The 24,741-nt window shown below is 37.8% G+C and overlaps 1 protein-coding gene across 3 annotated transcripts in view; it reads right to left on the minus strand.

The window, feature by feature from the left end:
* The window catches only part of KCNIP4 (potassium voltage-gated channel interacting protein 4), a 1,193,829-nt gene that overhangs the window by 911,147 nt on the left and 257,941 nt on the right, over positions 1-24,741 (minus strand). Inside the window, exon 1 of one of the 3 annotated variants that reach the window (XM_047719006.1) lies at positions 21,496-21,631. The exons of the other annotated variants lie outside the window; for them this stretch is intronic. Within the exon in view, the coding sequence (XP_047574962.1) occupies positions 21,496-21,583 (88 nt within the window). The 5' untranslated portion in view covers positions 21,584-21,631. Of the gene's footprint in view, positions 1-21,495; positions 21,632-24,741 lie in introns of those variants that run through there. 3 annotated transcript variants of the gene reach the window in all.

Consider the following 24,741-nt stretch of genomic DNA (forward strand, 5'->3'; position numbering starts at 1 on the left):
AGCTATGGTGGCTTAGTGGGTTAAGCCGCTGCCTTCCGCTCAGGTCATGATCTCAGGGTCCTGGGATCGAGCCCCGCATCGGGCTCTCTGCTCAGCAGGGAGCCTGCTTCCTCCTCTCTCTCTGCCTGCCTCTCTGCCTGCTTGTGATCTCTCTCTGTCAAATAAATAAATAAAATCTTTAAAAAAAAAAAAAAAAGAATGGCTAGCTATGAAAGCAAAGAGATATTCTTCAAATGTAGCCAGCCACATGAAGGCATTCTTATAGGGATCTAGAAGATTCTGAGCCACCATGATGGAGATCATGCCAATTCTTTCAGAAGCCAATAGCCTGTTTTTGGAAGACTCTTCCTTCTGCATGGGGGTCTGATAATATTCTCAACACAGAGTGATTTGCATCTACTTTAGAATTATAATGGAGGCCAAAGAAATGTGGGGAAAATTCCCACCACGGGCACAGGTAGAATTATTACTTACATGGACATCCTTCCTACATTATCTCTGCTTCACGGAATCTTCATCTCATTTCAGCTGTCAGCAGAAGCCAGTTCTTCTCTTGGCTATACCTCATCATTTTCTCTATTAATGTTTTTATATGATTTATAGACCCTTTCTGCTAACAATACTCAGAAGCAAGAGTGTTATGACACTTGGACCTCCAAACCTGAGTACCAGCCTGAAACCTGTACTCCAAGGCACATGTTGAGGGAAGAAACAAAACCCTACTGGCTTGCAAGAGTCCATATTCATTTTAAAGGTCTAATGATTCCCAGGAAGAAAATTAGATACCTATAAAATTGATTTATACACCAGCAATTCCCCTTTGACTCAAAGTTCATACTTCAAGCAAATACATCCTCCTAGAGCCTAGTCCTGTAACTTGAAGGAAACAAATCCTCCTGAATATGAAGCCTTGTGCAGTAAAGCTGTGTACTTCACAGACTTCATAGAACTTGACTGATGCTTCCTTAACACACAAAGCAGGGATACAACTGATCTCATTTAAGATATGAGACCTATAACACATCTGCCCTGTGATCATTCCTTAATCACTGTTAATGTTGGTTTCCACCTCTGAAAAGGTGGAAAGAAACACCCTTTCTCAGAGCTGCTGGGGATTTTAATGGAGGTCATAATCTTCTGGTCATAATTTACTTATCACTTGTGGGGAGGGGAAGGTCAGTGTGTATATGTGTTTGGTTTTTATCAGTCTAGTATATATTTATGGGTAGTTATGTTTGTTTTCTTAATCTCTTCTGTCTAGCTTAGACTCCATGGAAGTACCATAATCTCTTTAATAAAGGATAGAGGGAGGAGCAGGAGACTTTTGGGACGACACTGTCCTAATTATCTATTGCTGTATAACAAGTTACCCTCAAATTTTATGGATTAAAACCGTAACTATTTATCTTGCAGTTTCTGGTGGGTCAGGACTTTGGAAGTGGTTTAGTTGGGTGGTTCTGGTGCGGGGTCCTTCATGAGATAACACTCAAGACATAGGCCAAAACAGTAGGTATCTGAATATTTGATGGGGTCCAATGATCTTCTTTCAAGAAGGTACATTTACATGGCTATTGATGGAAGGCTCACTTCCTCACAATGTGGGTTTCTCCATAAACTAACCAGATGACACGGCCAGGGGCGTTCCCCAGAGAGATCTAATAGAGACAGAGTGATTACAGTGAAAACCACAGTATGTTTTATAATGTAATCTTGGATGTAACTTGCCATCATGTCTATCATATTCTAATGATCACAGAGATCAACCCTGGGACAATGTGGGAAGAGACAACAAGAGTCTGTAAATGCCAGTAGCATTTACCTAGCATCTCTTGAGTTATAAAGCACTTGTTACAAATAAACAACTCTATGAAGTAAAAAATCAGAGTTTAAATTACTTGTGCATGGCCACTATTACTCAGAGGTTGTACTCAAAATGACTCAGAAGTGCATGCTATAGGGCACCTGAGTGGCTCAGCTGGTTAAGCATCTGCCTTCAGCTCAGGTCATGACCCCGGGAGTCCTGAGATTGAGCCCCATGTCAGGTTCCCTGATCAGCAGGAGTTTGCTTCTCCCCCTGTTCATGCTCTCTCTCTCACTCACTCTCTCTTTCTTTCAAATAAATAAAATCTTTTTTAAAAACTGCATGTTATTTTAACACTTTCTTTACATCCTCTTGGATCTCTTCATTGATCGAAATATACCAAATTTTATTCTGATACCAACTAATGTTGAATGAATTACAATAGTTATGGGACTGACTTTAATAACAAAAAAATATAAATAAGATGCAATGCTGACTTATGAAGGCAGAAAGTTAATTCAAATAGATAATAAGGGAAATTTTATTAAAAATGGAAGATTAAAAAAAAGAAGAAATCTCTCTTTAATATAATATTATTGGATCTTATTCCAAATTCTATGTTCTAAAAATTTAACTTCTACCTCTGGTGAAATATAAAAAAAGAAAAATTTAAAACAAGAGGGAGAGAAGTGTTATTGAATTTACTATCCTATAGAACTATCAATCTACTCTTGAACAGCAATTCTAATGCACTGTACCAACTGAATGAGCTAATGATGATGAATAATGAACTATTCTCCTATGTCTTTCTAAGTGAATAGCCAACTTCAAAGCGTTCCCCCCCTCAAATAGCTGATTTCAGCATAAGTATTAAACACTATCAAATCATTACTTGGTCTATCATTTCTGCTTGACTGAGTTGTAATAAATGTTACTGAAGAACTAGTGAAAGTTTATATGGTAGCTAACTGGCAAATAATTGTGCACATGCTTTTCTTTCTTTTTTTTTAATTTAATTTAATTTTTTTTTAATTTTCAGCATAACAGTATTCCTTGTTTTTGCACCACACCCAGTGCTCCATGCAATCCGTGCCCTCTCCAATACCCACCACCTGGTTCCCCCAACCTCCCACCCCCCTCCCCTTCAAAACCCTCAGATTGTTTTTCAGAGTCCATAGTCTCTCATGGTTCACTTCCCCTTCCAATTTCCCCCAACTCCCTTCTCCTCTCTAATTCCCCTTGTCCTCCATGCTATTTGTTATGCTCCACATAAGTGAAACTATATGATAATTGACTCTCTCTGCTTGACTTATTTCACTCAGCATAATCTCTTCCACTCCCGTCCATGTTGCTACAAAAGTTGGGTATTCATCCTTTCTGATGCAGGCATCATACTCCATGGTGTATATGGACCACATCTTCCTTATCCATTCGTCCACTGAAGGGCATCTTGGTTCTTTCCACAGTTTGGTGACTGTGGCCATTGCTGCTATAAACATTGGGGTACAGATGGCCCTTCTTTTCTCTACATCTGTATCTTCGGGGTAAATTCCCAGCAGTGCAATTGCAGGGTCATAGGGAAGCTCTATTTTTAATTTCTTGAGGAATCTCCACACTGTTTTCCAAAGTGGCTGCACCAACCTGCATTCCCACCAACAGTGTAAGAGGGTTCCCCTTTCTCCACATCCCCTCCAACACATGTTGTTTCCTGTCTTGCTAATTTTGGCCATTCTAACTGGTGTAAGGTGGTATCTCAATGTGGTTTTAATGTGAATCTCCCTGATGGCTAGTGATGATGAACATTTTTTTCATGTGTCTGATAGCCATTTGTATGTCTTTATTGGAGAAGTGTCTGTTCATATCTTCTGCCCATTTTTTGGTATGATTATCTGTTTTGTGTGTGTTGAGTTTGAGGAGTTCTTTATAGATCCTGGATATCAACCTTTTGTCTGTACTGTCATTTGCAAATATCTTCTCCCATTCCATGGGTTGCCTCTTTGTTTTCTTGACTGTTTCCTTTGCTGTTCAGAAGCTTTTGATTTTGATGAAGTCCCAAAAGTTTGTTTTCGCTTTTGTTTCCTTTGCCTTTGGAGACATATCTTGAAAGAAGTTGCTGTGGCTGATATCAAAGAGGTTACTGCCTATGTTCTCCTCTAGGATTCTGATGGATTCCTGTCTCACGCTGAGGTCTTTTATCCATTTTGAGTTTATCTTTGTGTACGGTGTAAGAGAATGGTCGAGTTTCATTCTTCTACATATAGCTGTCCAGTTTTCCCAGCACCATTTATTGAAGAGACTGTCTTTTTTCCACTGTATATTTTTTCCTGTTTTGTCGAAGATTATTTGACCATAGAGTTGAGGGTCCATATCTGGGCTCTGTACTCTGTTCCACTGGTCTATGTGTCTGTTTTTATGCCAGTACCATGCTGTCTTGCTGATCACGGCTTTGGAGTAAAGCTTGAAATCAGGTAACGTGATGCCCCCAGTTTTATTTTTGTTTTTCAGCATTTCCTTAGCGATTCAGGGTCTCTTCTGGTTCCATACAAATTTCTGGATTATTTACTCCAGCTCTTTGAAAAATACCGGTGGAATTTTGATCTGAATGGCATTAAAAGTATAGATTCCTCTAGGCAGTACAGACATTTTAACAATGTTTATTCTTCCGATCCAAGAGCATGGAATGGTCTTCCATCTTTTTGTGTCTTCTTCAATTTCTTTCATGAGTGTTCTGTAGTTCCTTGAGTACAGATCCTTTACCTCTTTGGTTAGGTTGATTCCCAGGTATCTAATGGTTCTTGGTGCTATAGTAAATGGAATCGAAATGCACATGCTTTTCTATATGGTTTTAAACATCCAAACTCATCTGTACACATAAAGATACCAAAATATATCCTAACGCCATGCAGGGAGTATTAAATAACAGAAATAAAGTGGTTCCTGGGTAGATCAGTTTTTAAGCCACTGATTCTTGGTTTTGGCTCAGGTCATGTTCTCAGCATGGTGAGATCGAGCCCCACGTTGGGCTCTGTGCTCAGCATGGAGTCTGGTTGAGATTCTTCCCCTCTCCTTCACCCTCCCCCTCTATCCCTTCCCCTGTTTGCTCTCTCAAGTAAATAAACAAAACTCTTAAAAAATAAAAAAAATAAAAACAGAAATGAAGATAAAATGGCATCCTATCCGCACACTCAATCTTCTAAACTTCAAAAATTCTAAAAAAATAGGATTTAGAATGGAGAATATTAATGACCTGTCAGCAGAGTTAAAGTAATATTCACAGCTTTTTGCTGTATTTATTGAATTAGATCCCTAGCTGCATTTTTCTTAGAGTCATAACCAGAAACTTGGCTCTGCCAGACGTGGAAGTCCACAGATCAAGCAGGAGTTAACAATGTGCATACATGTGTCTGTGTATGCACACCCATGTCCTTTTCTACATCTCCTACAGGATCATGGGCATGGGCTTTTTCTACATGTGATTCAAACAAGGTTTTGGATCTGTATGTGTCTGGGTAAAAGTAACTTTGAAGAGAAAGATTTATGGTGATTATTGGGGCCATTTAGTTCCTGGTTATGATGAGTGAGTAATGTTCCTTAATTGTTTTGAATATTACATCTTGGAGCCTGCAGTGTTATCACTTCTGCAAGTTATCTGAGAAGCAGAGCTGTACTACACTCAGCTGTTTCCAACTGTAATCTTTCTCATTGGACTTTGAGAAACAAAGCTTGGATTGAGTATCTTTACCCAACAAATCAGAACTTGTTGCTCTTATTTCATGGGTTTTCACCCTATGCTGTGACATCTTCAAATATGATAGCCATAGTCATTCCTGGAGAAGCATCTCCAAAGCTCAGTCATCTGCAGGCCCCATTCATGGTTGTGCAGCATCCATGGTCCACAGAGGACCATTCCACCAATTTTACCCTATATGTGTAACCTCTGGATTGACGTTTTCAAAATAAATCCATTTTAGTTAAATAAATGTATCATAACATGAAAATGTTCATTCTCATGGAAAGAACATTCTTTTCCCATAAATGGACTAAACCTGTTAAAAAAATACCTTCTAAACCAAATGTGGGTATGTTCTCAAAATTTAGGTTTCTCTTCTTGCCTTGCTGGAGACTGAACCTCAGATCTGCTCTCTTGTTAAAAACAGAGAGTCATTGGTTTTTCAGCAGGGATAAAGATAGATTTGCTGGAGCTCAGGGTGTCCACGATGTTAAAATTGAAAGAAATCATGAAAGGGCTACTTCCTTATTATATGATCTACCTGATGTTTAATGCCAAGTCTGAGTGCCACGTAAAATCAGTTTACTTATCCTAATGTTGGCATCAGACACTAGGAGGACTTGTAGTCTGGCCTCTAGCAGAAAGAGAAAGGGGTTCTTACCAGGGACTGGAATTCTTGCCCAAACACAGTCACTGAATTTTTAGATAAATCTGGTCCACCAACAAGGGTGTTTGGAGACAATGATACTGAGACAACAATGCTGAGCATCAGGGCAATCACTGAACCTGGCCTCTTGGGGCCTCAGGTTCCTCTGAAAAATGACAGGAATGGATTGAAGAGTCACTGCTTCCCACTACTAGGCTCTAGAGTTCATTGTCTTTACCAGCTCTTTTCATTATCAACATTTGTGACACTCGTGTCTTTTACTTCTCAGGGTTAGGGAACTTTTGAGGCATAATAAGACCTCCCCCACTTTTAAAAAAGATAAACCAGAGAATAGGAAATGAATTTTATCATATTCCTAACTCAATTACCTGCCTATAAAACTCCAGTGACATTTCCAAAGTTAAATCATAACCTGGATAATTCCTCCTCAAATCTTCTCCACAGATGACTCTTCCTCTGGAAATTCTAGTGAGGATAATCAATCAACTCTCCATTCTAGGTGAAAAATGATTATTTTTAGATGAACAAGAGATCCTACTTTCCTCCCTTCATTGCAGCAGAGATATTTCACGCTTCTTTTAACTAGTCCAAATTCAGACTATAGCTATGTCTGAAAGATCCTGTCAACAGAAATATATTCATTCAAGAAACATTGTACTCCTTCATATATGAATAAATCAGCTCTGGGTTTGAAGTCTAATTTATGCTATGTAACTTCTTCTTTCTTAAAGATGACTTATAAGATTTTATCCCACTATATTCTTATATTTGGACTATTTTGTGTCTCAACATTGCTTATCATCACCTGCATTTGGAAAGATGGGACACCATCAAGTCAGAAAATATATGTTACAAATCAAACTTGGATAACTCCGGATGTAATACATGAAACACTGAACACTGCTTTAACTATATCAGCTAAGCTTACATAATTAATACTGCAATCACCTTCTATAATGATAAAGGGTTATTTTTAAGGAAGAAGCCAAGTACTATGTGAAAAATATGATTGAGGTGATTTAAGGAACACATAAAATTGAGTTAAGTGTCTTTTCATCCATCAATCTTCAGAATATGTATTGGAAAGAACATGACTCAGGTATCTTAGCAGAGATAATGGATATCTATAGAAGTACTTTAAAACTAAGGTTGAAGATCTAGATTATAAAAGTAGCTCATAGAAGAAAATAGAAATGCAAAGTTAAAGCTTTTTACTTTTAACCACTAAATGCTAATTAAATCCATTGGAAACCCAGATGGGGAGTTCCTCAGACCACTCACTGATTACTGATGGTTTTTTATGTTTCCTTTTTTTTTTTTTTCCTGATGGACTTCTTTAGAGTTCATATTTTCAATATTATACACCCAAAGGCCTAAATTGGTAAAAGGCATCCGGCCTGATTCACTTGAAACACCCTATTTTAGCTCAAAGGGTATATAATTAGAATACTAGTATTCTAGCACTTCAAGATATTTTTAAAGGTGTTGCAAAACTGCTATATTATCACAGAAGGTTTCTCCCTGGCACAGAAAATGGAAAAGCTGCGCAACATGTTCGGGGTACTCTTGAATCCGTCTTTTTATTGTCCTCATCTTTCCATTTCCAGGCCGCCAATAGACCTCTTGACTTTACCTTTGCAATCAGCCCTTCTTCGTCATCTGCTGCTCACCAGGCTTCCTAAAACACTGTGCGGTGATAGTGCACATCTCTGTTCCAAGGCTGAAAGGATACCCCATTTAACTGCAATGCACCAAACCCCTGACCTCTCCCCAAACTACATTCCCCACCACTTCTCCCCAACACACTGCTTGACTAGCAGTGCTGCCCACCCCCCAACTATGGCCTCCATGGTTACAATCCTAGCTGGAGCCACCACTCTCCCCACTGTTTCAATCCTTGACCCTCTCTATAGAGGTCAGAGAACTTACTCTGAAATCATCAGATGGAAAATAGTGTAGGCTTTGCAGGCCAAGCAGGTTGCCTTACTACTACTCAACTCTGCCATTCTAACACGAAAGCAGCCATAGGTAACATGCAAATGAATGAGTTAAAGTCTCACTAAAACTTGTTTCAGGGTCCTACATGTGAATTTCATATAATTATCCTCTGCCATGAAATATTACTCTTTTTCGGATATTTTATCAATCACTTACCAATGTAGAAACAATTCTTAGTTAACGGACCATACCAAAACAGGCAATGGGCAGGACTCAGCCCATGGGCTATAGTTTGCTGACTCCTGCTCTATTGTATAGCTCAAAAGAGCAGCCAGTGATGAGCATGATTGAATTTAACTCCCTGCTCAGAGTCCTGCAGAGGCTGTCAGTGCCACTCAGAGCAAATGCTCAGCTTCTAACCATGGCCTGTAAGGTCTTATATATTTTGGGCCCCTCTGTTTGTCTCCCTTTATCTCCAATTACTCTCTTTGGTTTTTTTCTCTGCTATAGCTAACTGACCTACTTTCAGTTCTTTGAACACACTGAACACAAGCCTGTCTCAGGGTCTTTACCCTGGAAGGTCTCTGGCCTGGAATCTGTTTCTCCATATATTTCTATGGCTCCCTTGCTTGCTTCAAGATTTTGACCTAATGCCATTCTCATCAAGAGTCTATCCTGACCACTTGATTGAAATTGTAACCATCCTACTACAAGCTCATTGTGCCCCCCTAAATTTCATATACTGAAGCCCTTTCCCCTACTACCTGAGAACATAAGGGTATTTGTATTTGTAGATAAGGTCTTTAAAGAGATTATTCAATTAAGTAAGGCCATTAGAATGGGGGTTAACCCAATCTGCCTGGTATCTTTTTAAGAAGAGGAAATCTGGACACATAGGAACCTATCAGAGAGAGGAATGGCCATGTGAGGACATAGTGAGAAGGTGGCCAGCTGTAAGCCACAGAGAAAGGCCTCAGAAGAAATCAAGCCTGCCAACACCTTGGGCTTGGACTATGAGAAAATAAATTTTCTCTAGAACTGAGAAAATAAATTGTTGTTGTTTAAGCCACCAAATCTGTAGTATTTTGTTGTAGCAGCCCTAGCGAGCTAATACACACCCCAACCTCCATAGCCCTCCCAAACCCATTTACCTTGTTCTATTTTTACCCAGAGCAACTATCACCCACAAACATACTATCTAATCAATTTAATATGATTATTATCTACTCCCCCACTACATGATAGCAATGAACCTTTGTTTACTAATATATTCCAAGTTCCCAGAGGAGTGTCTAGAGGAGACCAGACATGTAACAAGTATCTGCTGTATGAATGAATCTTAGCAATATATTTGTCTCTATACATCCCCTTCCTCTGTTCTCTGTTCTTCCTGGGAATTCTAATCACCAGCTCAGCATCTCCAAACCCAGAGCCCCTAAAAGCCATATCAAAAGTTATCAACACTAAAATGTCTCTTGCCACAAAACAGAGTGAACCCTCTCTTTAGATTCTATTGATACACTGTCTATACCTCTCTCCTGGTACTTAACTTATTCAAGTCTACATTAAAGTTATTCTCTATATGTTCTAATTCCTCTGTTAAATGTTGAGCTCCTTTTTTTTTAAGATTTTTATTTATTTATTTGACAGAGAGAGATCACAAGTAGGCAGAGAGGCAGGCAGAGAGAGAGGAAGGGAAGCAGGCTCCCTGCTGAGCAGAGAGCCAGATGCAGGGCTCCATCCCAGGACCCTGGGAACATGACCTGAGCCGACAGCAGAAGCTTAACCCACTGAGCCACCCAGGCACCCCAATGTTGATCTTCTTTATGATACAGCTGGTGTCTCATGCAGGTTCCTACACCTCACCATACCCTCTTAGTGTGCCACACAGACTTGAGGCAAGATAAACCTCCATGAGCTCATACACTTTATTATTATAAAAATAGGTTACTGACCAATTACCGTGTGTCAGGCTCTGTCTTAATTCTGCACATTACCACATGATTAACAAAATCTTTGCGATGGTGGCACTGTCATTAACCCCTTTTACAGATGAGGTCACTGAGCCTGAGAGAAGTTAAGTAACTTGCCCAAAGTCACACAGCTAATGCCTGATGAAGCCAGATTTCAAGCACAGGGCTGTCCTATAGAGGTCAGGATCTGGAGTATACAATCTCATAAATAAAAACGAAAAGAGTGTTTACTTTAAAGTAAGAATATCAGTATCATGTTAAATGAAAAAAGAAAAGAAAGAAATATCATTCACCTAAATTTTTAGAAGCTTGAATAGGCTGACTTCACATCTATGACGACTGCTTTTCTTGTTCTGAACTGAGAGTATAGTCATTGTGTATTCTTTAAATTTATATATGGACTCCGAGAATTTAAAAATTCATTATTTCATAACAAAATACTTCTCCAGATTAATCTTAATTTATTGGTAATAATTGAAATCTTAAAACATAAGTGAATTATATTAAATACATTTGGTTTTCCTAAATTCCTAAATCTATCTATGCCTCCTGTCTTCTTGCAGTATCTCAGAAAGAATTTGAGAAATCATCAGGTTCTTACTATTGACTTCTGAAATAGATAATTTCTACTTCTTATTGCTGCTGTCAATTTCATGGCATCTTATATCCCAGGAAATAGGCAAAATGGATACAATTTTTTCTATTGATGAAGAAAAACATTTTATTAGCTACTAATTTTGAAAATGTGAGAACATTACACTCATGAGTTTTTGGCAGAAACATTTATGTTGCACATAGTGAAGCAATATATAAGTTATCGACAATTTGAGGGTAGGAGAGGACTTTTGGTGAAAGTATTACAGCATCACTGAGTATAGCCATTTAAGTATACAGATTTTAAATTATATCATTTTTGAAGAAGATCTTTAAGTTAGGAGTTCTTTTTACTTTTTGAAAATTTTAAAGTTTTTTAAAATTATTTATTTATTTGAGAGAGAGAGTGTGAGAGAGAGAATGAGCATGAGAAGTGGGAGGGTCAGAGGGAGAAGCAGACACCCTGCTGAGCAGGGAGCCCGATGAGGGACTCAATCCTGGGACTCCAGGATCACGACCTGAGCCAAAGGCAGTCGCTTAACCAACTGAGCCAACCAGGCATCCCTACTTTTTGAAAATTTTAAATTATTATCAACCAAACCCACTTTGACCTTCTCTGAGGGCTCCAAAATAATGGAGTGATGTCAGCTGCCAATAAGCTTCATATGATTTGTCAGCATCCAAACAAGGCTTAACACTACTTGAATGAATACTGATCCCCCAACTACCATCCTTAAAAATGCTGACTTTGAAAAGCCCTTGCTGGCAGCTGGAATTGCATTTGCTTGATTTTTCAGATGAAGAAACCGGTATCATAGGATTCCTGAATGTAAACTGGCTTAAGATGGCCCACTCAGATGAGGTAGTGCTAAGACTACTTCAAGACATCTTTGCTGCTAAGGCAAGGCATTTCTCTCAGACCAAGTCACCACCACAGGCACTTATCACAGTGTAAAGTTGTGAGAACAATGTGCTTCTGCAATGGTAGTATCACGGACTAGTCACAAGACTAACTAGTCTCTTGACCTTGGTAAAATCACTCCAGTCACTTGGACCTCCATATTCTCTTCCAAAAAGAAAGAAGTCAGACCAAATGATTTTTATGGTCCATTGAGAGTCCTCATGTCTCTGATCCAATAATATATTCCAACACAACTATTTATATAAGTAGCATGAAACACATAACGTTGTCTTTGTTAATGTCATATGTTGTGCACTCTCACTAATTGAGCTCCAACAAATTTCTTAACCTTCAGAGATCATGAACTATGCTTCTGCTTGGAGACAGGCTAGGAGGGCCTGATTGGAAGGCACAATTGCATGCATTTGGGTAAATGCCCAGCAGTTGGCTGTATAGTTTCCCTTGGGGGACTTTAGTAGACAGAGCATAAAACTGATCTTTAAAGTTCTAAAAGCCTTTTATAGAACTGGCCTCATAGCTCTTTGACGCCTTTTGACTTTTGTTTGGCTCAGGGAATTATAAGATGGTATGAAACTCTTCTGTGTATACCCCATAATAAAACAGGCTCTATGTATCTTAGCAGCATATTACAGAAGAGGAACATAACTGATTTGGCAGGCTTTAAGGTTCTTATCCTAACCTGGTGACCTTGTCCAATGAAAATCTTCCCATTGTAGAGGTGATAATACTGAGCTAGGAGAAGTTACAATTTTCTCAAAGTTAGAAACAAGCTGGAGAAGAAAACTGCAGACAGAAAACAGAAAACTGAGGGGCGCCTGGGTGGCTCAGTGGGTTAAGCCTCTGCCTTCAGCTCAGGTCATGATCTCAGGGTCCTGGGATCGAGCCCCACATCGGGCTCTCTGCTCAGCAGGGGGCCTGCTTCCTCCTCTCTCTCTGCCTGCCTCTCTGCCTGCTTGTGATCTCTCTCTGTCAACTAAATAAACAAAATCTTTAAAAAAAAAAAAAGAAAACAGAAAACTGAGATCCCAATAATATATATATATTTTTTGTTACACTTCTAAAACTATAGCACATCCAACGTGGCGTATTTTCTTATCTCCAACAGGTTTACAGTAGCTAAAGACTGAAGAACCCATAAATTTCTATTACCTTAAAATTATTAAAATACAATCATTATCCCTGTAATATGTTTACTGTAGGAAAGTGAGAAAATACAAATACATAGATATTTATACATAAATTACTCAGAGGATAAATGACTTTGGAAACAAATGGACAAGTATATACAGCACCTATCCCTATCTTTAATTGTGTAGTTATACCTCCTCTGTGTACAATTAGAGAGAATTCAGACTTTCTGGAATCTGGATTATGTACAACAGTTACTATAATGGGGAGAAGTACTGGGCAGAGATAAGAAAACGCAGAACCACAACAGAGATTAGAATGGGTAGCTGACATGACCAAGATCACAAGAAGTGATAGAGGCAAACAACAACAATCCTACCAACCTGGGGGAAGACAAGCAGAAAAACAGAAATGGGAGATGTAGCTTTGGCCCCTAAAAAACAGTTCAGTGCAATGCAATCATACATCAGACGACTACTTACTGAACATTTACTATGTGCCAGGCAAGATCTAGGTGCTCGATTATAAATAATGAATAAAACAAACATGGCCCTTAAAAAGGAGTTTACATTCCAGTTTTATAGACACTGGTAAATAACCAAAATGATTCCAAATAGTGGGAATTTCCATGGAGAAAGTGACCAAATACCCGTTTTTCTGGATAGTCTTGATTTGCACCTGTATTTGTGCTGTGATTCGCTATGGGTTGGTCAAGTGGTATGTACAGTGTATGTCTGATAATGTGACTCAGAAAGGACCACATTAAATTATATGAAGAAATAGATCCTTTTTAGGATCTCTTCCCTCAAAACTGTGTTTTTGAGCAGCTACTATTCAGCATGCAATGTGTTAGGGGAGATCTGGAGAATAAACTTTTTTTAAAATATCTTTTAGCGGGGCACCTGGGTGGTGTAGTTGCTTGAGTGTCCAACTTGGTTCTGGCTCAAGTTGTAATCTCAGAGTGGTGAGATCGAGCCCCAGGTCAAGCTCCACCGTGCAGAACTGCTTAAGTTTCTCTCTCCCTCTCCCCCAGCCTTGTCCCCCTCCCCTCCACTAAAATATATAAATAAAATTTTAAATGTCTTTTAGAAGACTCCAATCTACTTGAGATGTGACTCTAACACCCAAATCTGTTAATAATACAGGACTAATGAGTAATTCAGTGCTAAACAATATGGAACAGACAACTTGTATATGAAAGTTCAAAAAGTAAGCAGGTCAGTACATATCACAGTGAAGACAGATCTAAGGGGCAGGTAAGAAATGTAACATTCACTACCTGATCACTGTTAGCCACAGAAATAATATCTCTAGACAAGAAATAAAATCTTCTGGTGGGCTTTGCCGGTAGTTTCTGTAGTAATATGGTTGTGGAGGCATTCTTTCTTCTACAAAATAATACCACTGATCCTCTCTCTCCCAGCTGCTTCCACACCTGCCTTCCTTGGCCCCCCGCTTACCAGCCTCTCTCTTATTCCTTCAGAGGAACATAAAGGCTTACTGCCTCCCCTGGGTTGCCCATTGTACTTGCCTCTTGGCCAAAATCGCATGAGACAACTCCCCTCTGCTTTTCAAAATCTTAGCACATGTTGGTGTGCTGAACTGACTGTCTTGCATTTATTGGCTCTACTGACAGGGTAACATAGGGCAGGAAGGAATCACGAAGAAATAGTTTATAAAACCACAAGGCTCAGCCCTTAATAACCACTTAATAAATGTTAGTTGAATGAATAAATGACAATTACAGTTATTGAAAACAAATAAAATCAAAGGCAAAAGGGTTTAAAAATTACAGTCATTTATCCAGGTTACTTTCTATTTATTCCTAATTACTAGGCAGCACAATGATGATGAGGTATCCAATTACCTTTGGGGAAATTCAATCTGAAACAAACAAACAAACAAAGCAAAAACAAAAACAGAACATCCCAGAGATATCAGATCAGTAATAATGATAAAAGTTACCATTTGTTGGATGCTTCACAATACCAGAAATATATGGTGGAATATCCCTATTTCATAGATGGACTGACACAACTCAGAGCAGCTGGGTGACTTTCACAACTGTAGATCAGGAATAAGGCTGAGATGCCAACAGGAGCCTCCCACCTCTTCCCCTGGGCTTACCCTTGCCCTCCAGAAGCACAGCTGGGCTCTGAGCAGAGAGAACAGCTCTCCTGGAAGACATTCTCAGAACACTTTTTTTTTTCATTTTTAATGTAATATATTTATGTTATGGTCATTGAGACCATGATGAAAAGACATTAGAGGAAGCAAAACAGAGCCTGAGAGTGAGCCAGACTTGAGACGCAGAATGGAGGGTGTCAAATGATGGAATGTTTTACATGAGGTTACTCCCCCAACTTGGTGAAGTTCTCCTCCCCCTACCCCCGGCCACCCATTCAGTTTTCTCGGACTCACTCGCCCCTGAAAATCATGATTATTGCCCCTCCTCAGCTACTTGGAAATGTGGATCTCCTTCATGGTCCCAAGCATTCACCTTTAAAAAATTAAACATAGGTCCCAAATAGAAAACATTTTGAGACATCCTGATGTTACTGCGGTATCTCTATCAGACAGGAGAAATGGATAGTGTTAGGCATACGGCCATCCATTGCAGATGCCTGATAAAGACTAGTTTGTTTATCAAATTGTTTAGCATATACTGCAGAAAATATATGAGTGCTGATTTCTATCACTGCCAGCTGGACTTTGCTTTCTTCCACAAGTAAGGGCACCTCCTCAGCTCTTGGCCTCTCCCCGCCAACCCACCATTGTATCCCCAAGCTGAAAAGTGAAGTTAGAAAGAAAATACAGTTTATCAAAGATAATTCACCATCATACCCAGTATACACCATCCATAGCCACGTCATCCTGGTTATAATTCTATTTTGCTATATAACAAATATTGCATTGTTTTCTTGTGCCTTAATCTGACTGATTATGGTGACATCTGCTCTGAAAACAGTCAATTTGTTTAAAGGTGTAGGTTCGTTTTCCTTATAAGGTTTAAGAAACACACAGAGAAATTCTGGACCAAAGCTATGTGGACAAAATAAAAGATAAACAAGGATGGTGAAAGATGTGGTAGAATGACCGAAATCTTACGAGTCACCCAGGGATATGATTAGCTTCCTCATGCCACTTCCAATATCTTCTGAAGGGAAGCAACACAACCAATATTAATAATTTTTTAAAAAGGAAGCCTAGTCAGTGGTAATACCTATGGTGGGTTAAAATAAAATAATAAATACGGCCATGAGCATATTTCCTCTACTTGGAGTGGTTTTTCCAACTAGCTTCTGGAATGGGATTAGCTGGTGGAAGCACTAATAATAAATCTGAAGGTTAGGAGGAAGGAGAGGCCAACAAACATTTTCCCTCTGGAGCTTTCTACCTCTTATATCTCCATAGGTTGGCCGTGTCCCAGGACTAAAGGCCACATGTCCTATCAAGCAGCCATCTCAGCCCCTCCGTGGTCTTCTGACTACTAGCTTCGGAGTACACATTACCTCTGTTGATTCCCTTGCACCCTGCCCACATACACAGACACTCTATTAAATTCTTTTCTTGACTCTGAGATCTCGTCTCAGGAACATAACTATTACATGTCACAATCAAGGTACAATGTCCTTACCAGTCTTGGTCCCATGATATGAAACTTCAGTATTTCTTTAAGGACTTAAAGAAAGTGTTGATGACTAACTGCTGAAGTTTCTGGTAAGAAATCTCTGATTACCTCAACCAACAGGGGCAAATACAGCTCCTTCTATGGATATTAGCTCTTCCCTTAGACTGTATGCAACATATGGATTACTTTTGTCTATCAGCAACAAATGAGTTTTAAGAGTCTAGCACATCTAAGACTGAGATGGTATCACTGAATAGTTTGAAGTTCTCACAATGATAAAACATTCTTCTTTTAAAGTCTTCAAGCCCTATAAGTTTACCTCATATACTAATTATGTGGTAAGAAACATCAAAGGTCATTAAACACTAACATGAGATATTTTTCTGAAATGAAAGGGACAACCGGTATATATGTGCAAATGTAGGTGTTTTTTTTTCCATTGAATCCAGGGATTCTCTACCTAGATTTGGCAACAATGGCAGAGTTTGAGGAGATGGGGCAAGATGCTGAATCCCTCAAAATATCCCTGCACTCCTGAATGAAAAGTTCAAGTAATTAACAGAGGCCAAAATAATTCTCCCAATAAAGTTTAAAATGCATATTCTCTCGGGAAAAGCAATACAATAGCATATATTCCTTGGAAGTCAAGTTCAAACATCATCCTTCTTTGCTTTCTTCTTACCTGAGGGCAGGTTTCAATAGAAGCACCAAAAAAACTGAGTATATCACAGCAAAACTTTCTGTGCATTTCAATAATCTAAATTTTACATAGTGCTTTAAGAACTATAATCTCACTTGATAGCAAAATTTGAAGGAATTAAAAAATAAAAATTTAATCAAAAACAGCATAAATTCAGAGCTGGCAGGCCAAGGGAACAGTAACTGCTTATTCAATTGTCACATGGCAAAACCACATGAACTGGGATATGGAATCACCTGTCATCTTTTGCGAGGATTAAACTTGAGCTGTGTGAATTTTTAAATATGGGAGGTCTTCAGGAATACATCCTTTGCAAGAGATGTGTCTGCCCAGTGTTCAAATGTGGCAGTGATGAGGACAGAAGAGAAGGTCAGAGGGGACTGAAGACTTGATATTGTGATTTGTAATCAGGAGGAAGAAAGAAGGGAAAGGCAAAAAGAAGTAGATACAGCCAGACAGGCTTTCTTAATTCTCCAATTTTGCTACAACACACCCTTTATTTTCTCTTCACACTTTAAAAATGTAATATAAAAATATCTTAATCTTTATGTCACTAGCTTTGTGGATGGCCTGATTCACAGTAGCTTCAACAATGACTGTAAGGCTGGAAACAATGCAAACTTGCAAAATAAATGTGCACGCTTGTGCATATTCTCTCTTTCAATCTAAAGTTTCCTATTTGATGAAGTGATGAATGCTTACCTCATGCATTTAATACTATGACGACATTAAATTTGAAATACTTTAATCCACAAGTTAAATAGTAATTCAATGGCTAACAGGATATTTTGATTTAAATTCCTTTTGTTTCCCTTAGGTGGAGAGTTGAACTTGGCCACACCTATATAACTGGCTTTTTTTTTTTTTTTTACTTATTTTTTCAGTGTTCCAAGATTCATTGTTTAGACACCACACCCAGTGCTCCATCCAATACGTGCCCTCCTTAATACCCACCACCAGGCTCACCCAGCCCCCATTCCTCTCCCCTCCAAAACCCTCAGTTTGTTTCTCAGAGTCCACAGTCTCTCATGGTTCATCTCCACCTCCAATTCTTGAAGCCTGAAAAAGAGCCCCAGGAAATATCCACCTGAGACATTTGTTTGGGGGCACACTTGCTAATAAGAACATGACTTCAGATCTTGATTTTTTAAGAAAACTATGTACAGAGAATTGATAAGTGTCTAAACACCCACCAAATAAGTACTATAAAACATTTCAATACTAAATTTCACACATAAAGAAGAAACAGGTGAAAATCTTATATCTGTAATATCATTCAACCTTTCTTCATGGGTCAACATTTAAAGGACAGGCAATACTATGGGCTTCTATGATACAAAAATCGCCTATCAGATTGCCCACTCAAATTACCAGTGTCATATTATAATCCTCACAAATTGTTTCCATTTCTTTAGATATATAAGGATATATTGGTTATCATGAGCCACATCTAGAATTGGGCATAATATGGTACATGAAGATGCAGGTCTCAAATCAATAAAGAATTTAGATAGTTTATTGTGAATTGTACCTCACTACACTAAACATGCCACTGACATGTAATATTTGCTTATTGGATTTCTGACAAGTATTATATATAACAAAGGATCTTTAAAAATCCTTTTATTTTCATGATAAGTAAAGCCAAATATATGTGTTTGTAAAACCTACTCTTTGAAGAGTGATTTGTCGTGATAAAAATATGTAAAATGTTCTGGTAAAATAAAATTATTTTATCTGAACAAATCTTTACCACTGAATTTGTATTCTCTATTACAAAGATTATCTTAGATGAATTAACAGCTAAATTATTTATTTATAAACAGTCATAGGCATTGTCAAAACTTATGTGAAAAGCTCTCAGAAAAGGAAGGGGTTTTCCTCTAACTTGTGATAACACCAAAAAAACATATCAAAGGAGAGTTTGTGTCCATGAAAATTTCTTTGTACTTAAAATTTTCTGTGTTTGTGTAAAGGCATGGATATTTTGGATATCAAATGAAAGGCAACTGCCAACAATACAGAGTGTATATTGGGAAATTAACCTGTTTTTAAATGTAAAACATCACTGTTTCCTCAGATCACATCTTTAATTGAAAAAGTGAGAATAAAGGGCTCGTTGGTAAAATGAAAAAAAGAAATCATGCAAGGCTCTCTAGTATTGTTTTAAATTTTTGATAACTACAAAGATATATGCTGATTGTTCAGGATACAATTAGCAACTGCTTGCATATCCAACCTTAAAGCAAATTTTTTAAACTAATTCAACTCTGCTTCCTACTTCTTCATTAATTACTAGCCAAGGGACTTGAAAGTGTCCTAATGAATTTTACATTAGATACTGCAACATGAACAGTGTATATTATCACAGCATCTAGTAAGTGCATAAACTGGCTTTTCCAGGTTGCATTTTCAGTGGTTGTAAAGATTCCAGCTAGATCTTACAATGTTTAATATTAGAGCCTGAGCCGAAAAGATTTTTACAAGAAACAAGTTACTGTAATCACATTTCTCAAGCCATAAATCTATCTCACTACTGTATAATAATCTGTCCTATTTCTCAAAGTTCTTGGTTTTTTGTTTGTTTGTTTGTTTGTTTTTCATTTTGTGGCTCAGAAAGAGGAGAAGGTGTCCCAACTATATTGATTTCTAAATATGCATTAAATAGGTCTGGAAAAATTGCTGCTATGTCAGTTTTCTATAAATTTCATATTATAAATTGCCATCCAGTTATTGGACACCCACTGTATTTCAGATTCAATATTTATGGTTTACAACTTCACAACCATTTACCATCTTCATAAAATTCCTTGAAAATGAAAGTTTAAGAAAACTAGACATGGACTGAGCAAAAAAGGCAGAACACTACCCCTAAATCCAGTAAGAAACAGGTAGAACCTTAAAATTGCCTTATCAAAGAAGAAAATACAGACTACAATGGAAACCTCATAGAAAGCTTTCTTTTATAAAATATTTCTCTAACTTGATAGCATGATAAAAGAGCACTGTGCAATGAGACATACTGTCACAAACGGCACACCATCCTTAAAGGAAAGTTTAAAGCCAATGTCATATTGATACTATTGATCACATTGACATGATAAAGCAGTCATACTGACGGGACCATGTATTAGTAACCGGCGTATAGAAAAACTGGGTAGAAAATACAACAGAGCTCAAAGTTAACAAAAGTCAGGTATAGACTCTCAGTTGTTACTCTTAAAAGCATCAGAAGTCACCACAATTTGTCCTACTTAAAGATCAGCATCTGATAACAATCCCAATAATGTTTATTAATATTTAATGCTCCCAGAAATTGATTTTCACAGTTATTCTCTCAAAAGTTGTTTTTCCTTATCAGGGTATTGACAGAATCATACATGTAATTCTGCTGTTAACCATAAAGAGTTTATTTCCTAGAGCAAATGTTGCTCACATTCATCTCTCAATCTCTGCATCACAACGTGTAGGTTTACATGCGGTCCTTCTAGTTACTTAAAGAAAACAAATACACACTGAAAAAACAAACCTAACAATAGTGCTTCATTGGCCAATATCAAACGGTAGCATGATATCAAGCAACTTTGTCTCTCAGAAGTTTGATGGTCCATTAAAAATGCCTCTTGTTGGAGTCAAAGTAGTCTGGGTCCCACCTGTCACTACCTTAATGATGGCACTGCCTAGCAATTTCACGGGCAGCAAAACTACTGGTTTGGGCTCATAATTCTGGAACATCTTAAAAATATTTTCTTGCTATCAACACTTAGATTTAAATAGAGTTTCCATTTCAATCGTGCAAATTTTTAAACATCGAAATAACTGCAATGAAATAAATACCAAACCTCTCATGGACATTTTACTCTTTAGCTGTTTTCACATTTTGCTCACATTTTGCCAGAAACTGAGAAATTCAAAAGAAATGGCCTTAACTCTTTCATGGCCCCAGCTCTGTGATCAACTACTAGAAATCATCTATGCATTATAATAATCCAAGAGTTCTAGAGAATTTCTAAATACCTGCAAGAGGACAACAGATAAGTGATTTTCCAACAATCTGCAGCAAAACAGGAGAGAGGAGGAAACCCCTCACACAAGCATGCATTTAAAAAAAAAAAAAAATCTTTCTAGTCTGCAGACACGGCTTCCTGAGATTGAGGCACATTTAACAGCAACACTGCCAAAAAGACACAAAAGATACATCCACGGAATCCAGTTCTCGCCCCAAATTAGAGCTGCACTGCACACATTTTTAGAAATGTGAATCTCAGCAAACACAATTGTATTTTATTGACAACATTAAAAATAAACACAACAAAGAAATAGTGAGCCTTTCCTACTCCGTTTCATTCCCATGCTCTACCAGCCTCTTTTATTAAAAAAAAAAAAAAAAAAAAAAAAAAAAAGTCATTACCTGTATGAAGAGAACCTGTTAATAGTCTGAGAAGGTACTGGGCAAATTTCAGTATTTCACGTTTACACCGCTTTCTACAGCCACTCATCTTAAGCAACAAGGTATTCCTCTGGTGAGAGCCAGAAGTCTTTGCCAATAAAAAAAAAAAAAAAAAAGAAAGAAAGAAAAAAAAGACAATCTCTGAGGGGAAACTTCTGTCTCAGTTTATGTCACAGGCTGCCTTACAACTCCTGTGGAATTAGCTGGGAGTGTCTGAATCAGAAATTCCTTTAAAAAGCTAGAGAAGCCAGATACAGATAGAACAGTAACAGGGTGGGGAAAAAGGGTTGCTTCTCAGGATGGTCACCAAGTTCTTCTGTGGCAATAGATTGGCTGCCGGCTCCCACTTATAGTAACCCACTGTGGTTCAGCTCAGCAGCCCCTCTCCAGGAGCAATTGCAACCTCACCGACCATTCACAGGGAGGCGGGGACTGTGATGCCAGCTCATCAATGAATCAGCATGTAAGCAGGTGAGGGGACAGATGACAGGTCACTGGGGCTGAAACCCTTTGGGCACCAATAAAAAAAGAGACTGCTAATGCAATCAAGCCTGCAGGGAAAGAATATCAGGGTCTAAAGCTATACAAAATGATTCTTACTCCCCCCACTCCAAAAAAGGGAAGTAGAATAGCATGCTGTTCAAGGTCAGACATCAGACAATTCCCTGATACAGTGTTAATCAGATTCAGAAAGCCTAAACGGTAAAAAAGACACATCTGAGGAGCTGACCCTGATTCTAAACAAACAGAGATGAAGATTTACCACCAAATGGAGTCAAAGCTGTTTTGTCACAGATAAATACATTCTATTTCATAGGCACAGAGATGGAAAAGAAGCTGTTTCTAAATTTGGATATGTTTTCAGCACTGTCCAGGTTCAAGTATTTGGAAATTTAAAAAAATAATAATAAAAATAAAATAAAAAATCGGTCTCATTCAAAATACAGTAGCCTGGAAACCACAACTCTTAAGCCACAGTACTTTGCCTCCAGGCAACTGAGCTCCAAAACTAATTTCCTGCATTAACCTAAGAGCTGACTCAGTTTCTCCATATTTCTAAAAGACAAAGTGCAACTTGCTAGCTCCCTACCGACCGGCTTATTTTGAATTAATGGTGAGAACAAGTGGGAGAGTTTGCAGTTTTCACAAAGTATTCTTCCATTCAAGGTAGGTTGTAGAGGTAGGAAGTGAAATGAAAGCCAGAAAACTACAGGCTCATTGTCTTTGAAGGTACAGAGGTTTTGTTGTTTTTATTCTTGAGTGCCTAGGGCAGTTTCTAGGATTTGTCTATGCTCTAGTTTTTATTCCCAGGGTGTTTATTTGTTTCTGCTTGTTTTGTATAAATATAAATATTATCTCCACGAGATTTAATATACATAGAATGTGATCCTCTGTATTTAAATACCTAGACAAGTCTTTTTTGTTGTTGTTTTTTCCCCTGACAGGTTTAACAATCCTAGATGAAACTAATATTTTCCAACCATATTATGCATGAAATGATGTTCTTTTACAATAAAGAAAGAAATACTCCTAGAATCATAAACTTTTAAACAGACTGAGGAGTAACTCACTCTTTCTAGAATGTTCCCACATTCCCAGACACTACAGTATAACCATTTGAATGGGATAATGAAACATACTTTCTAGGAATTTTGAAAACATGTACTGAAAGTGTCTCAGATAAAAACAATTTCATACACAAAGTTTAACAACATTAATTTTGAAGTCCTTGCTCATACATATTTGCAGGAATAATGATGTCAAGTTTGAAATAGGCAGAAGAAACACTATTGTAGTTCCATAGTTGGACTAATTATTCTAAAGCCTCATTCTCTTATTTATAAAATGGGGACTTAGATAATATATTTGTTTGTTGAAGAGTAAAATAAGATATGACAGAGATGACATTAAGTCCAACACTTTCATTCATTTATGTAGAAATGATGTACTGAGCACCCATCACTTTCCATGTGTGGCTCTAGGGCTGGAATAGAGCAGTAATGCAGAAAGACACAACTCTGGCACTAGAACCATGTGTGGAACATAATGAGTGCTCAGTATCATTTCTACTTAAATTATATAGTATTCATGGCACTGAGACCTCAGTATAAAAATCATTTTAGCAAAAAAAAAAAAAAGGAAAGAAAAGAAAATATCACATGTGGGTAAGAGCTAGGGAGACTATGAAACTAGATTGGTAGAATAGAACATGAGAGGTCAGGAGAGGCATCTCTAAGAAAGACAAGGACCCAATGATCAACCATGAAATGCTTAGGGGAAGGAACACATCAAGTGAAGTGAAGTTTGTACAAAGACCCCAAGCTGGGAAAGATTTCAGTATCCTAAAGGAATAGAAAGAGGGATTGGCCACTGAAGCATATTGAGCCCAGAGAGACTTATAAAAAAAGATTTCATGTAGATAGACAGGGCTACTAGACAGAGCCTACAAGTATGTAGGGCCATAGAGCCAGGGTAAGGAGTTTGGATCTAGTCTATTCCTGGCGCTATTCCTAGACAGGAAAGGAGAGAAAATAATAAAGAATCTACAACAACAACAACAAAACTCCTAGAATTAGTGAGTTTAACAAGGTCATAGGACACTAGCTAAATACTGAATCATACTACTGAGAAATCAATTGTATTAGCAAAAAAAACCTATGGACACTGAAATTTAAAAAGCAATGCCATTGATAATTGCTCAAAAAATGAATATTTAGGTATAAATCTAACAAAAAATGTGCAAAACTTGTATTCTGAAAATGATAAAAACGCAGATACAAAAATAAAATAATATTTAAATAAATGGAGATACTGGGAGACTCAATTTAGTAAAGATGCCAATTCTCCCCAAACTGATGTCCAGGTTTAATGTAAGTCCAAAAATTTCAATCTCAAAATCACAATCAGATTTTTTAAAATATAGACAAGATTGTGTGTGTGTGTGAAAGGACAAAGGAACCTGAATAGTTAAAATGATTTTGAAAAGTAGAGTAAGTCTTGAAATCATTCTACCTGATTTCAAGAGGTATATAGCTAAGTAATCAAGACTGTGTGCTAATGGTAGAGAGATAGAGACATAGTTCAATGGAACAGAATAGAAAGCCTAGAAATAGATCCACACAATTATGCACAAGTGATTTTTTTTTTAATTTTATTTATTTATTTGTCGGAGAGAGCGAGCACAGGCAGAGAGAGTGGCAGGCAGAG

Source organism: Lutra lutra, chromosome 2, assembly GCF_902655055.1.
Source record: "Lutra lutra chromosome 2, mLutLut1.2, whole genome shotgun sequence".
NCBI lineage: Eukaryota > Metazoa > Chordata > Mammalia > Carnivora > Mustelidae > Lutra > Lutra lutra.